The 14,163-nt window shown below is 49.5% G+C and overlaps 5 protein-coding genes across 9 annotated transcripts; 3 read left to right on the top strand and 2 right to left on the bottom strand.

The window, feature by feature from the left end:
• Positions 1–47: 47 nt before the first annotated feature.
• On the bottom strand, positions 48–1,173 carry LOC130517921 (apolipoprotein A-IV-like). The gene is made up of 3 exons (XM_057020129.1): positions 1,029–1,173; positions 791–941; positions 48–716 (listed from the first exon to the last, which is right to left on the bottom strand). Exons 1-3 carry the CDS (start codon positions 1,066–1,068, stop codon positions 140–142), a joined length of 768 nt encoding a protein of 255 aa, XP_056876109.1. The 5' UTR covers positions 1,069–1,173; the 3' UTR covers positions 48–139.
• Positions 1,174–1,732: 559 nt separating this feature from the next.
• Positions 1,733–3,135, top strand: LOC130517923 (apolipoprotein A-IV-like). The gene is made up of 3 exons (XM_057020131.1): positions 1,733–2,209; positions 2,296–2,428; positions 2,505–3,135. The coding sequence occupies exons 1-3, from the start codon at positions 2,170–2,172 to the stop codon at positions 3,001–3,003; spliced, it is 672 nt and encodes a 223-aa protein (XP_056876111.1). The 5' UTR covers positions 1,733–2,169; the 3' UTR covers positions 3,004–3,135.
• Positions 3,136–3,827: 692 nt separating this feature from the next.
• On the top strand, positions 3,828–5,498 carry apoea (apolipoprotein Ea). Its single transcript, XM_057020130.1, has 5 exons — positions 3,828–4,073; positions 4,159–4,222; positions 4,439–4,583; positions 4,709–4,996; positions 5,115–5,498. The coding sequence occupies exons 2-5, from the start codon at positions 4,180–4,182 to the stop codon at positions 5,380–5,382; spliced, it is 744 nt and encodes a 247-aa protein (XP_056876110.1). The 5' UTR covers positions 3,828–4,073; positions 4,159–4,179; the 3' UTR covers positions 5,383–5,498.
• Positions 5,499–6,491: 993 nt separating this feature from the next.
• Positions 6,492–10,677, top strand: msto1 (misato mitochondrial distribution and morphology regulator 1). 3 transcript variants are annotated; one of them, XM_057021744.1, is made up of 14 exons: positions 6,492–6,678; positions 7,169–7,316; positions 7,522–7,591; positions 7,714–7,789; positions 7,929–7,974; positions 8,053–8,203; positions 8,299–8,413; positions 8,578–8,712; positions 8,802–8,954; positions 9,036–9,167; positions 9,246–9,430; positions 9,700–9,795; positions 9,871–9,983; positions 10,056–10,677. In XM_057021744.1, exons 1-14 carry the CDS (start codon positions 6,595–6,597, stop codon positions 10,301–10,303), a joined length of 1,752 nt encoding a protein of 583 aa, XP_056877724.1. In that variant the 5' UTR covers positions 6,492–6,594; the 3' UTR covers positions 10,304–10,677. The 3 variants fall into 3 exon arrangements, with proteins under 3 accessions (XP_056877724.1, XP_056877727.1, XP_056877725.1); XM_057021747.1 differs by having other exon boundaries at positions 6,513–6,678; positions 7,194–7,316; XM_057021745.1 differs by lacking the exon at positions 6,492–6,678 and having other exon boundaries at positions 7,461–7,591.
• Positions 10,624–14,013, bottom strand: srsf4 (serine and arginine rich splicing factor 4). 3 transcript variants are annotated; one of them, XM_057021752.1, is made up of 6 exons: positions 13,824–14,013; positions 13,263–13,402; positions 12,392–12,454; positions 11,926–12,032; positions 11,621–11,835; positions 10,624–11,440 (listed from the first exon to the last, which is right to left on the bottom strand). In XM_057021752.1, the coding sequence occupies exons 1-6, from the start codon at positions 13,928–13,930 to the stop codon at positions 10,885–10,887; spliced, it is 1,188 nt and encodes a 395-aa protein (XP_056877732.1). In that variant the 5' UTR covers positions 13,931–14,013; the 3' UTR covers positions 10,624–10,884. The 3 variants fall into 3 exon arrangements, with proteins under 3 accessions (XP_056877732.1, XP_056877733.1, XP_056877734.1); XM_057021753.1 differs by lacking the exon at positions 12,392–12,454 and having other exon boundaries at positions 11,926–12,035; XM_057021754.1 differs by lacking the exon at positions 12,392–12,454.
• Between the last annotated feature and the right edge of the window lie 150 nt (positions 14,014–14,163).

Genomic DNA, 14,163 nt, shown 5'->3' with positions numbered 1-14,163 from the left:
CCAGTTGTGGTCCTGAGCACCATCTGACTCACTGAAGACACAATCACTCGGTTTAAGAGCAAACTTGTTTTATTTAATAAAACTGGGAAGATGGAAAAATAAATATTTGCTGAGTGGAGGTTTAGAGGCCGCTGGAGTCTCACTGGGTCTTCTTTGTGAAAGCCTCCCACAGAGCAGCCAGCTGAGCCTGCACGTCCTGGGCACTGGAGTCCAGCTTGGCCTTCAGCTCCTCTCCATATGGCATCAGGCTCTGCTGGATCTCCTGGGTCTTCTGGTTGAGCTGGCTCTCAAAGCTCTGGGCGATGGGCATCAGGCTGCTGTGGAAGTCCTCCAGACTCTGCTCCATCTTATTCTTCATCTCCTCAGTGTAGGGGACCATCTGGGCCTGCAGCTCTTTCGCGTTGTGCTCCAGCTGCTTCTTCAGCTCGTGGCTCTTATGCTGCAGGATGGTCCTGAGAGCTTCGGCGTCCATGGCCTCAGCCAGTGAGGCTGTCTCCTTCTTCATCTCCTCCAGCTGTGCCTGGAGCTTGACCAGCATGTCTGAGTATGGCTGGAGGTTAGTGGTCATGGCACTCAGCTCCGTCTCCAGACGGGTCTTCAGCTGTTCCGCCTCCTGGGAAACTTTGGTGATGAAGTCCTGGGTCAGAGGAGTTGCCTGAGTGCGCAGAGCGACCACGTACTGGTTGACTTTGTCGGCACTCTCGGAGAACTTTGCACTGCAGGAGAGACAAAAGTCGAGTTAAAGCGGATATCTGCCGTCCAACCGGACCTCTGGCTCCAAGCATCTTACTTGACTTCCTGTCCCAGCTCAGACTGTCTGATCTGGTTCAGAGATTCCTCCGCCGTCAGCGTCACTTTGGCAACATAGTCCCAGAAAGCATCTTTCACCATGTCCAGATTACTCTTGGGGGGTTGCTGCCACAGGATGTTGGCGTTGACACCTGTTCAGAGGGGATAGATTTCATGACACGGAACACACAAACGCTGTTTGTGTGTTTTCTGAAGAAATTCAGGAAGAGGAGCCTCACCGGAGAACAGGGCCAGGACGAGAACGGCGAGGACCTTCATGGCTGAGTGGGTTTCTGGAGGGTTCTGGAGCAAGACGTTCAGATAAAGGGTGAAGGAGAGGCCAACCTGGAGGCTTCAGCGTTGTCTGTGCTCTGTCGGCTGATCGGCGAGCAGCTGCTTTTATAGCCCCGGTGGGGGTAAAGTCCTCCTCCTGTTGCCTCGCTGGAGCCATTCTTGTTACTGCTGTCCCCCCACGTCACAACTCACCTGTGCTCACCGTTCCTGACACACTTACACAACAGGTTCATGTATCAACAGCGTAAATCAGCTGACGTGAAGCTCTTCATCATAATGGAAATGAAAGAGTAATAACACGTCTAATAGGGTCATTAAGCTGCTTTTGCCCTCCTGGACGTACAAGATGTTCGATATTTCCATCATTTCATGACTTCAGGCTTCATTTGGCAACATTTATCCCGCTATGTTAAGGTTGAACTTTAGACCTTAGATGTGTCCTTTGACCTGTGAAGACAGCGATGCTGCTGGTTTCACCATCAGGACTCGTCTGCTGGTGCCTGAGAGGTTCTTCAGTCAGAATATCAGGTGACCGTTCTGCTCAGTGGAACCGTGTTGGATTGTGTTCAGCAGTTGCTTTATCAGCTTTTATCAGCCGGCACCCAGGCAACGGCTGCACAAGGACACAGCTGTCCTGTCTCAACTAATCAGAGGGACGTCTGGACCAAAGTCCCGCTCACAGGCCTGAGCTGTGAAAATGGTGACACCTCAGATGTTCAATCATCTCAGGCACAACGACGTCTGGACCTGTTTCAACACCAGCAGTCAACAGAATCCTCAGCTGGACCATCGTCTCGTCCTCATAGTAACCAACCACGGCAACTACCACGGCAACAGCTAAACAACCTTTTTAATGAACTCTGAGAAGATGTGAAGCTGCCTCCTAATGAATGACGTCGTCAGCGTGATGATGTCGTCTCTGCAGTCAGACAAAACCTCGTGATGTGGAGGTGTTGACGAGACAATGGGAGTCTGGACTTTACACCCCTTGGTTGCATATCTAGAGCCCCAGCAGCACCACTCAGGTGAAACCACCCAACCGGGGTCATACATGCAGAAGGTCCCTCGTCCACCTCAGCAGCAGTCATGAAGCTCCTTGTTGTTCTCGTCCTCATTGGTTTTACTGGTAAGATTAAATTCAGCTGTAATCTTGTAAAAAAACCTGATGTATAAATTAAGATTGTGTTTGGATGAACTCTTTGATTCCTCCAGTCGGCTGCGATGCTTTGAAACGACAGCCCAGCCCTCAGGTGGACACGCTCAGAGACGTTGTCTTGGACTATGTCTCCAAGGCTGACGAGTCTCTCAAGCGGATCAGAGAGTCTCAGCTCGGGAAGGAAGTGAAGTAAGAGTCTGACGAACGTTGACACCAGGAGCTTAAGTGCTTCACAAACATCTGTCTTCTGGTTGTGTGTCTGCAGCACCTTCATCACCGGGACCACCGAAGCCTTCCAGAAGCTCACCAACGGTCTGCGCACACAGGTAGCTCCAATGGCCCAGGACCTCGTGTCCAAGTTTTCCGAAGAGGCTGAGCGTCTTAAGACCCGCATGGAGAAAGATCTGAGCACCGGCCCTTTGTCCAGCTCCATGGACCCTGAGGCGTTGACTACTGTCCTGCAGCAGAAGAGCCAGGAGCTGAAGGAGCAACTGCAGAAGAACTTGAATGAGCTGCAGGTCCAGATGGTTCCATACCAGGAGGAGATAAGGGAGAAGATGCAGCAGAGTCTGGAGGAGTTCCAGGTGAACATGGCCACCATAGCTCAGAGCTTTGAGAGCCAGCTGAACCAGAAAAGCCAGGAGATCCAGCAGAGCCTGGCTCCATATGGAGAAGAGTTGAGAGCCAGGATGGACTCCGATGCACAGAACCTGAAGAAGCAGCTGACTGACCTGTGGAGGTCCTTTACCAAGCTTGTTCAGTGATGGGACTCGTGCTTGGGACGGTTCTTCAGTTTCTGAAGGACGTGAGTGTCACAGTCGAGTCTCTGACTGGATCCTCTGGTGTTTGTGAACATGGTGGAGACGTTCTCAATAAAAGAGGTGATGACATGAGAATGCTGATCTGATGTTCCTCTTCTTCTCAGCAGACCTGAAGGTGCTGCAAAGTCCAGATACATCATGTTATTGGAGATAAACACACACCCACACACAACCACACACAGATAAATGTAACAGCACAGAGACACACACATTGATGAGTGTAACAGCAGAAACACACGCACACACACAGCTAAATAACAGGACAGACACAAACACATACACACACACATTGATGAGTGTAACAGCACAAACACACACACACACATTGATGAGTGTAAAAGCACAGACACACACACACACAGATAAATGTAACAGCACAGACACAAACACACACAGATGAGTGTAACAGGACAGATACACACACATTGATGAGTGTAAAAGCAGACACACACACATACACACACAGATAAATGTAACAGCACAGACACAAACACATACACACACACTGATGAGTGTAACAGCACAGACACACACACACACACACAGATAAATGTAACAACACAAACACAAACACACATACACACACACTGATGAGTGTAACTGCACAGAGACACAAACACACACCCATGTCCTCTGGGTGTGAAGGGAGCAGCCGGTTGTAAATGTCAACAACAACAAGCTCCCTCTGTGACCTTTGACCTGTGTGTTGTTAGCTCTGAGCTCATCTTTGATTCTCCAGGAAATCAGAATGGGGTTTTTTTCAGAATCCGTACTAAAGCAGTTCCAGTGACATCAGGACGCTGGGAGTCCCGAGTCCAAGCCGCGCCGCGTCCTCACACGTCCTCTCGGTGACGTGGAGCCAAGAGCACACGGGGAGCAATAAAAAGCGACAACAGTGCAGCTCAGCGGGGGAACTTCGGACGCGGGTCAGTGTCATCACAGCCAGGAGGCCCGAAGGTATAAATGCAGGGTGACTGGTCCAGTCCCACTCACAGATCTTCAGGATCTCTCAGGTGAGTCTTTACACAGGAACCTTTGCTGACATTTAGGGACCTCTGGAATGTCCAAGCTGCTCCTAACCTGCTCCTGGTCTTCCAGCTGCCCTGATTCCTGCCCATCATGAGGGTCTTTGCGGTTTTCTTGCTGCTCGCCGTCGTCTCAGGTGGGTTTGCTGTCCAGACAACCTTTTCCGGGCTGTCAGCACGTCTAGTTGAGGACTCTTGATGACATTGTTGGTATTTTATTTCTTCTATTTGGCTGTCGTCCTTATCTGGGTCTGAACTTCAGAACTCAGCTCCTTGCACTTACAGCAAACGACCAGCAGGTGTCAGCATTCCTTCCTTCATTCGTTCATCCATTCATCCTTTTCCCCTCACAGGCTGCGATGGCAGAACTATTCCCGAGGAGTACAGCCGGTGGGAGCTGATGGTGGACCAGTTCACCAACTATTTAACAGATCTGAACCTGAAGGCAGGTGAAGTGGTGAAAGACATCAAGAGCTCCCAGATCAGCAGAGAACTGGAGTGAGTGGGTTCTGTCACATGTAGTCATGAGAGTAAGCGTGTGGACACAAACATAACCAGTTTAACTGACTGGTCAGTGTGTTAGACTGATGGATGTGGCCCTAATCTCATCGTGGTTCCACCAGCACCTTGATCCAGGACAGCATGGCTGAGCTGAACATGTACAGAGATGACCTGCAGACCAAGCTGACCCCCTACACCCAGGATGCTGCCGACCGTCTGGGCAAAGACATGCAGAAGCTGTCTGCTAAACTCAGTCAGCACATGAGTGAGGCCAAGGAGCAGATGGAGAAGTACAGTAACGAGCTGCAGATCATGATGGAGCAGAACGCAGATGACGTCAGGGCTCGGGTCAGCACCTACACCCGCAAACTGAAGAAGCGCCTCAGCAAGGACACTCAGGAGATCAAAAGGTGAGCGGATCCCAAACATCAAGTGTCCGGGACCCTAAGGACAACGGACGAGCTTCACCCTTCACAACAGCCGCTAATATCCAGATGTCTGAGGCTCCTTCTGCTCTTCTCTCTTCAGGCATGTTTCTGACTACTTTGAGGATATTCAGACCCGCACCTCAGACAACATGGAGAACATGAGGGCCCAGTTCGTCCCCTACGTCAGTCAGGTACAAGACAACGCCCAGGCCAAGATCACCACCCTGAACCAGCTGCTCCAGTCACAGGTGGGGAGCATGAAGGAAGGCTTTGAGAAGACCACCGAGGATCTGCGCTCCGCCCTGGAGGACAAGATGGAGGAAATCCGAGGCTGGTTCCAGCCCTACGTCTCCATGTTCACAATGTAAACCCTCTAAATGTGGACTGTTCATCCATCTCTGAGGGTCAAACCCTCCGGCTGCATTCACATATGCAGGAAGTGTCACCAGATCAATGTGTCACCAATAAAGGCGTGAGGCTTGAAGGTGTGAGCAATTATTTCACTTTATTGGTGTGTGTGCCTGTGTCAAAGAGTGTGTGTGCGTGGGTGTGTGTGTGTGTGTGTGTGTGTGAAGAGTTTATGTGAGATGATGGTGATGATGATGATGTATTTTTGACCACATAACTCTCTTATGTGGCTCAAAGGTACATGAAGATACTGGTTCCACCCAAAGACCCAGTCAGGGTAACTGGGATTAGTCTGACAGAGAACAGCACACAGTCAACCTCCCCTGGCTCGTACTTGATTTAGGCTGTCATAGACAATCAGGTGGCTGATATTTGTTGGAATAATGAGACCAGTGAGCAGCTTCTTGATAGGTGAGGAGCCAGAAGAGCAGATGTTGGCAGGGTGGACAGTTGTCCTGACTTCCTTTCTGCTGCAGCATCAACCTTCTCAGCACCAACAGTCTCAGCAGCAGCAGCGGCGGGACTGAAGAAGGTGCTGCAGTGTTTGTTGTCCATTAGAAGTTCTGATGCCACCATCAGCCTGTGTGTCTCCTCTCTATAAGCAGACTCCTCAGTCCCACAGTTGCCTTATTTTGTTAGGTCACATCACACCAGTTTTCAGTGTTTAAACCATCGATAAAATAGGGTTCGATAGCCATGTTATCTGTTATCAGAGGTATGTGTATATGTGACGATATGACAAACGTGTTGCAAATATTAAATAAATAACTGTCTGGCCCCATTCACTGCTAAAGTAATTACTTGAAACAAGATATTATTATAGCATTAAGATGTTTAATTTTAAATCACACTTGGATGACCCAAGTAGTAATATTAAAAAGAAAATTCATAAAGTAGGAAAGAAATTTCCTAAATTTCAATCAGGATAAATTGAATTCAAATCGTGCACCAAAGGGTTAAAATTAAAGGGACTCTATTTGCCTTTGTAAGCGCAGCACGCATAACTTCCGGGCGTGTATCCAATCATATTTCTTCGTATATAACAGCCAATCACAAACGGTGTTCTACGTACCAGCATATCCGGTTGTCGCTGTGTGTTGTAGTTTTTAGCAAAATCATCACGTTAATAACACTGAATATTCCTTATTCGCTCCGATTTTTGACTCATCACAATGAGTAACCCGTGTAGAGAAGTTATCACTCTTCAGCTGGGACATTATTCCAACTTTGTGGGGGCTCATTGGTGGAATTTACAGGTGACTAACATCGCAATATTACCTAGCTTTCGTTAGCTTTGCATGTGTACAGTACACGTTCCTGTTTTATCTGTTAGCATTGCAGACCGCTAATGCTAACAGCGCTCATAATGATGAAGTTATGAATAAACACCGCTAATAGTCTTATTAAAAGGATATTTCAGCTCGACTGTTGAAAAATGGGTGATAATGTATAGAGATAGTAAAGTGGTCCAATAAGGTTGGAATTCAAATATAAGTCATCAAACCAATTAAACGACTCTAATTTGGTGTAGACTCGCTCTCAATGATGAGCTTGAGAAATTTAGATGAATCGATGCTTGAAGTTTAGGTGATTATTGTCTTTATATTTCTATATCGTTTTATTCTTCATTATTAAAGTAGTTGTATTGGGATCCTGTTTCTAGAGCAACGCAACCATGTCTGAAGGGACTTTTCCAAGAGTTGTCCATTTTAACACAGTTGAACAGAAGCTGATCTTTGTTGACAGGATGCAACTTTATCATATGATCCAGATGTGCTTCCAGGGGTGTCCCCTGAAGTTGACGTCCCCCACAGTGATGTCTTGTTCCGTGAAGGACAGACTCTGGGTGGACACGTGACCTACACACCTCGCCTCATTGCCATGGATGTCAATGGTCAGTACTTGACTGTGGTTGACTCTTGAGTTAAAATAATAATTCTTCAGTTGATTTGTCACCTTTTTATATCATATATGATTCTTTTAATCAGTCTTTTGTCCGTGTGTTTAATCTCTTAAGGATTTCCATTTTCTCTCTTAGATAATCTGCAGTTATGTCAAACTAGTGGATGAATTGATGGATTTCTGCTCTGATACAACAGGAAGTCTTCGGACTCTCCGACAAGAAGGATGTCTGTACGACCCTGGCGGAGACATCTCGGCTGTCACATGGTGCGTTGGTTCTCACACGTGTGTCCCCCATCTTCCATCCATATGTCCCTCCATCCAACCACCCGTCCATCAGTTCTTTTTCTCTTTGGGATGACAGTATACAATCTTGTTTCCTCTGACAGGGATGGAAGCCTCATGATACACAAAGAAAGTCCCCCTGCAAAAAATTCCTTCTTGGAAGACCTGGACAATTTAGAAGTGAGTGGAAATACAAGTGCTGAGCAGATAATGGCATATGCCATGTTCAGTGGCAGATGTTATCAGAATTATGGCATCATCTGTGGCTGAACTACGATAAGGAAACAGTTCTGATCATCACAGCTGTTTTTACCTTCAGACCCTGGCCGTAGCAGATGTGAACTCGTCCCAACCTGGTTACTCAGGTAAAACCCCTTAGGGTGGACTTTAATGTCCGCTGTCCTGTTGGACCAATCACATCACCTCCCAACTCTCCATAACAGGCTTGGGCGGTGTGGCCTCAGCCACCAGTCAAGTGTCTCCGATTCAGAAGGATTACAAACTGGAGGGCAGCGTGAAGGTGTGGTCCGACTTCCTCAGGATCCACCTGCACCCTCGCACCGTCTCCGTCATCCACCAGTACAACCATGATGGGTAAAGTTCACGCTTTCAAAGAGGGCCCCACAAACATGACTATACAAGTTTACATTAGCACAGCTGAGTTCTTCTCTGGATGTGTGGGTCTCCAGGGAGGCAAATCGTCTGCGGGCCTTCGACCAGGGAGAAGCTCTCCTGCAGGGGCTGTTGCTGGAGGAACTGGAAGACAAACTCCACTTTTTTGCTGAAGAGTGCGATTACCTCCAGGTTAATATTTGATTTATTCCTTTGCGCCTTTTAACCTTTTCGCACAGAATCATATCCAGGAGATGAATGCTGGATAAATTTGCTTTTGATCACTCGTCCCGTGGAAGTGTTGGGTTTGAGGCCGCTGGATGGTCTGAAGCTGTCCCTCCTCCCTGTTGTCTCAGGGCTTCCAGGTGTTGTGTGACATTTCTGATGGCTTCTCCGGCCTGGGTTCTAAAGTCACAGAGATGCTGCAGGACTCTTACAGTGGAAAAGGAATTTTAACCTGGGGGTTGTCCCCTGTCAGCTACAGTAATTCGGTGAGTCCTAAAGTGGAACCCTCCATTATCTGTGCAGGAGTTCGGACCCTGTGTTGTTGTTGTGATGGAGCAGGTTTTCTTCTGTTCAGACTCCAGTGAAGGAACTCTGCCACCAGTTAAACTGCACCGTGGGAACTGTCCACTTGGCCCGGAACAGCTCTTTTTTCTGCCCCCTGTCCCTGCGTGGATCACTGAGCAGGAAGCACTCCTCTCCTACAACCTTCCCCCTCCTCACTTACGACGTGAGCGTTCAGGTTTTCTTGAACAACATTATTAATCTTCCTGCAGAAAGAAAGTAACGTCTCACCTGTTGCATGCACCAGCCCTCGCTGTGGTATCACTCCAGTGCCGTCCTGGCTTTGGCCCTGGATGCCCTCACTTTGCCTTACAGAATGAGGAACAACAGCACCCCCATGCACCAGGTGGCAGAAACCCTGGCAGTGTCAGGGAGGAAGGTGGGCGCTGAGATTTTTGTTACTAGCATCTCTCAGAAGGCTCTGATGTCACAGTAACCAGTGCTTTTGATGTCTTAGGTGGTGGCTGCTTATGGAGCGATCCCCTTTCCCATGATGCACGGCGCTTCTCTCTTTGACGCTCTGAGTTCCTGCACAGACGCTTTACCCTGGAAGCCTCTGTCCACCTGCCCCGAAGCAACCGACGGGCGATGCTACGGCCAGCTCGTGACGCTCAAAGGCTTTGAGGGTCAGAGGTTAACCAGGTCAGAAACACCGACGTGGTCTTAAACATGAGCCTGTAGTGATGCACAAGGAGCGGCCCAGTAACAGCATCAGTGCTCCAGCCAGGCTGGGCATTGTTGGAGACTGGGAGGAACCCAGTAGGGTTACCTGGACCACCAAACTGGTCACAGTGAAGGCAGCAGACCCCTGGAGACTGTCCCTCACCAGACCAAAGGCAGCATCTGCCAGGTCCCAGTGTTTTAGGGATGTGGTTGCCCACACAAACCTCAACTGATTGGTTTTCCCACAGCTCTCCGGCTCCAGGCTGTATCCCTCCGTCCCCTCTCCACAGCGGAGAAGACGTGCTGGCGTCCTACATCAGCTCCTTCTATCCCTCGTGTCCCCTGTGAGTCCCTGCACCATCACATGAGCATGGAGCTCTTCCTCTTCATCTGTAACCTCTCGGTGTTTCTGCCCACAGCGCCCTGCAGTTGGCGTCGGCTCCCAGCAGGCTGAGCCCACCTTTCCCTCAGATCTTCAGTGAGTCCCTTGATGCTCGGGGCTTCCTGCACAGCCAGCAGCCTCCACCCAACAGTACGTGCCATCTTTTCTCTACGGTCTTTGTTTGATTTGATGGTTTTATAAAGCAATCCCTGTTCCCGGCAGCTGCGGCTCCTCTGGTGTCCTCTGCTCCGGTCCTGACGTCCCTCCAGTCCGGACCTGCTCTCGGCTCCTGGTTGACCGAGCTGCACCGTGGCATCAGTGGTCTTGACCTCCGCCGCTTGGCCCCTAGTTACCTCTCTGACATTTCAGAGTACCAAGAGACCCTGGAGCAACTGCGTGTGTTGGCCCAGTGTTACCGTGACGACAGCAGTGGGTTCATGTGTTCCTCAGAGGAGGACGATGATGATTGACAGCTTCCATGAACATGCACTGACTGCTTATGTCTCCCAGTCTGTCCAGAGCAGCACCTCCACTGTGGTGAAGGTGATCAGCAGGCCGTTTCCGTATTGTAATAAATGCTGCAATGTGTGTATGATGGCAGAACCTTCACGCTTTGTTGCCGATCCAGATGATCAGCATCGTCATTGACAACGAGCTTGCTAATCAGCCATTGCATAAATCCCTGCGCATGAATTGGAAATAAGCACCTTAAAAGGAGGTAGTCATTGATACAACCGGCTTCTACTCTAGAGGAGCTCTGAAGCATCGACCCTCAAACACGAGACATCAATTGAGAAGGACACATTAACAAGATTTTTATTGAAATAAAAATGAATTCCACAAATGGTGCCTGATCAAAAGTTCCTACGCGACATTTTCTACAAGAAAGAAAAGGTAAGCTACAGTTTATAAAACAGCGTCTTGTTCTACAAACATCCAGGCGAGACAGCTAATTCAAAGGAAATAAAAGCCAATGTACATAAAAAAGACATCATGGTGGTTTGGACGCTACAGCTACTTGTCAAAAACAGCAGGGGGTCCTGAGGGGGAACTAGGAGCGGGAACGGGAGCGGGAACGAGAGGGGGAGCGAGATTTAGATCGAGACTCTGAACGGGAGGCAGAGCGGGAGCGGGAACGAGCTTTGACAGGGGACGGGGAGCGGGACTTGGAATTGGACTTTGACCGTGCCCTGGATTTGGATTCGTCTGGGGAGCGTGAACGCGAGCGAGAGCCCCCCTCAGGCTCTCCTCCCTCCTCGTCACTCTTGGGCTGCTCGCGGCTCTTCGAGCCAGATTTCCTGGAGTGATCTTTGATTCCGGATCTGGAGCGAGACCTGGAACCAGAACGAGACCTGGACCTGGACTCGTCCTTCTTGCCTTTCCTGCCTTCTTTCTTGCTCTTCTTGCTCTTGGGGCTGTGACTTCGACTGCGCTCCTTCATCTTGGCGGCACCGTTGCTGCCCTCCTCTTCCTTGCCCTTCCCCTTGTTCTTCTTGCTGCGGGAGCGACTGCGGGAGTGGGAAGCGGCTCTGGAGCGGGAACGGCTGCGGCTGCTGCTATCGCTGCGGCTGCGACTCTTGCGGGACCTGCGGTTCCTGGAGCGAGACCTAAGAACACACAGCAGGAGGACCCATTACTCCCAGAGTCAGCTCTGGCTGGAGGACACTGGGACTAGTTGTCCTCTTGAATATCACCCTCATCATCCAGTGGTGGCTCCAGCACCAGAAACGAACGACACAGAAGCAGCATTTACGAAGGGATGCACACGTCTGGATGATCTTTCTCACCTCGAGCGGCTGCGGCTGCGTGAATAAGAGCGCCTGCGCTTGGCTCCGGGTCTATCTTCAATGAGTCTGATCTTCCTGCCGTTCACCTCGGTGCCGTCCAGCTTCTCCAGGGCCCTCTTCATGTCGGAGTACTGCCTGAACTCGATCACCCCCTCGTTCTTCCGACCCTTGTGGGTGTCGGCATAGGTCACCTCCCCCGCCTGCCTCATGTAGTCCTTTAAAAGACACAAACACTCACGCATGAAGGAGGACCAGCTGTGGGCTTTAGAACCTACAGGAAGCGTGGAGCCAGGTCCTCTACGTACCTTCAGGTCCTGCCAACTGCAGCGACTGGAAAGATTCTCAACAATAAGCCGATAATCTGTCCTTATAGGTGGTCCGTACCTGTCTCTGCCCCAGCGGCCATATCCACCTTATAAAGGTAAGAAGGAAACACAGGACACAATGAGGACCTGACCCAACCAGACGTGGTGCATTTATGCTACACTCCAGCTACACACTTAAGTTACTTCGTCTGGGAAAGAAAAAGGAAAAAAAAAAAGTGAAGACAAAAAGAACAAGTCCAATTATTTTATCTGGAAATCTTTAAAAAGCCCTAATCTATTTAAAAATACTGTAGCTGATAAATGTAGTCCTACAGCCTAAAAAGACAAATAATTTTAAATTAAAAAAACATCACTGATCAAGAAAGTACTTACGGTGAACTAAAGTTTCTAAGCTAACTACAAGAAAACATTTGACTTTTATAAAACATGTTCTTTTTTCAGGCACCTATAGAAGCTGAACCCACATCTCTTCCTAACCCCCATGGCATCCTCACCACCCGGCCTGGGCCTAATGGGAAAAGCGGTCTTCATTCACAATGGCTCCCTTTTTTGGTCAGCCCAGGGGCCCAGAATGGTCAAACCACACTCTTGGAAAGGGGGACACCATGGCCAGCAATAGGGGCAGGCAGTCAGCAAAGGACTCTTTCAATTAAAACATCGAGGTTCTTTGTTAAATCTTTACCTTTAAATTAAACAATCATTTTATAGAATAATAAATAGGAATAACACATTAAATGATTACAGATATTTGACATTTGCAACTTAAGACAGCATTATCCTCTCCATCAGCAAGCCATCCCCCATCATTAATTAAAAGTTCTAATTTTCAAAATACTTATCCCGGTCATTGGTGGCTCTGGTGCAAACATTTAAAAACAAGTTTTGGTGTCAAGAGACCCCCCCCTTCCGTCTCAGACCCAGATGGGCCCACTACAAAACTCTTACTGGCCAGTTTATAGTGGGAGCACTGGGGGGAGGGGAGGGGGAAACTCGGGGTGGGAGTTACTAAGTGAGATCCCAACTACAGGACCAGGAGGGAATTGTTGCGAAATCAATTAAAAGGAGGATTTAAACAACTACTTCCAGATCAAAAGCCTGGTCACGACAACAGAACCCTACCAGGCCTACATCAGGCTGGGGGGGTGGGGGCTAAACTCTGGTCCTGTTGTCAGTCCAGATCGTGAATGCACACCAGCCACCAAGGACACGTTCAAGATTTAGCCCCTGAAATTTAGAGCAAAAGCTTCCCTGAAATGAATGAGACCCGGCATGAATGCGGCGCTGCTCCTGGAGGGGATCCTCCTGTAGATACTTACTTCTCCCGCTGTAGCCGCCATCGCGCCGGGGCCCCTTGGTGTGCTCAACTATCACCCGCTCTCCACACAGCTCCTTGCCGTTCAAATCATACACCGCATCGTCGGCATCGCGGGGGTCATCAAATTCAACAAACCCGTACCTGCGGGAAACAGCACACGTTCACTGTAAATCAAAGTTCTCCACCATCGGCTGCAGGTTCGGAGCCTCGGCCCGGCTCGGAGGCCACACCAGTCCCGTTAGATCGTTGTTGGAGCTCGCACATGTTGGCGGGCAACATGGCGACGTGGCCACGTCTGAACCTCGGACCGTCCTGTTATCAGACGGTTCCGAGGTGCTCCAGCAACACCGACGCCCGCGCTAGAACACCGAACCCCCGGTGCAGGAGGACGTATTGTCGCTCCAGATTTGGGCGATTCCCTGAAAGGCGTAGCTAGCTAAAAATCAGCGGTAGTATTAGCAGGCCGCAAAGGCCAGCGAGGCCCAGACGGCGGACGGATGTCGCCGCGACGCGTGTCCGCACAACCGCGTCGACTGGAAAAAAAAAAAACCATTTGCTTTACCCGTTTTTCAAGTCGACCTCCAGAATCTTTCCGTAGCCTTTAAAGAACCTCTCCACGTCGTTCTCCCGGGCTCTGTAACTCAACCGTCCGATATACACCCTCGACATTTTGCTAGCTTCGGTGCTAAATGTGCGTTCCGCCGCTGCAACAATGCCTATAAATGGCGGCCCAATGGCGCGTAGTGGGCGGGGCCTCGGACGGGGGCTAAGCCCTCACCTTTGTCTTCTAGGTAGCCTCCTCAAGCAGAAGGAAATGGACAGTTTTCTGACAGGAAAATGACATGACGGATTTGGTAATTTTGTTATCTTATTCAGATCACAGCTTCAGCCACGTTTCTTTT

Source organism: Takifugu flavidus, chromosome 21 (assembly GCF_003711565.1).
Source record: "Takifugu flavidus isolate HTHZ2018 chromosome 21, ASM371156v2, whole genome shotgun sequence".
In the NCBI taxonomy this organism is placed as follows: domain Eukaryota; kingdom Metazoa; phylum Chordata; class Actinopteri; order Tetraodontiformes; family Tetraodontidae; genus Takifugu; species Takifugu flavidus.
The sequence above is the reverse complement of the archived record's forward strand: the minus strand, read 5'-3'. Positions and strand labels throughout refer to the sequence as shown.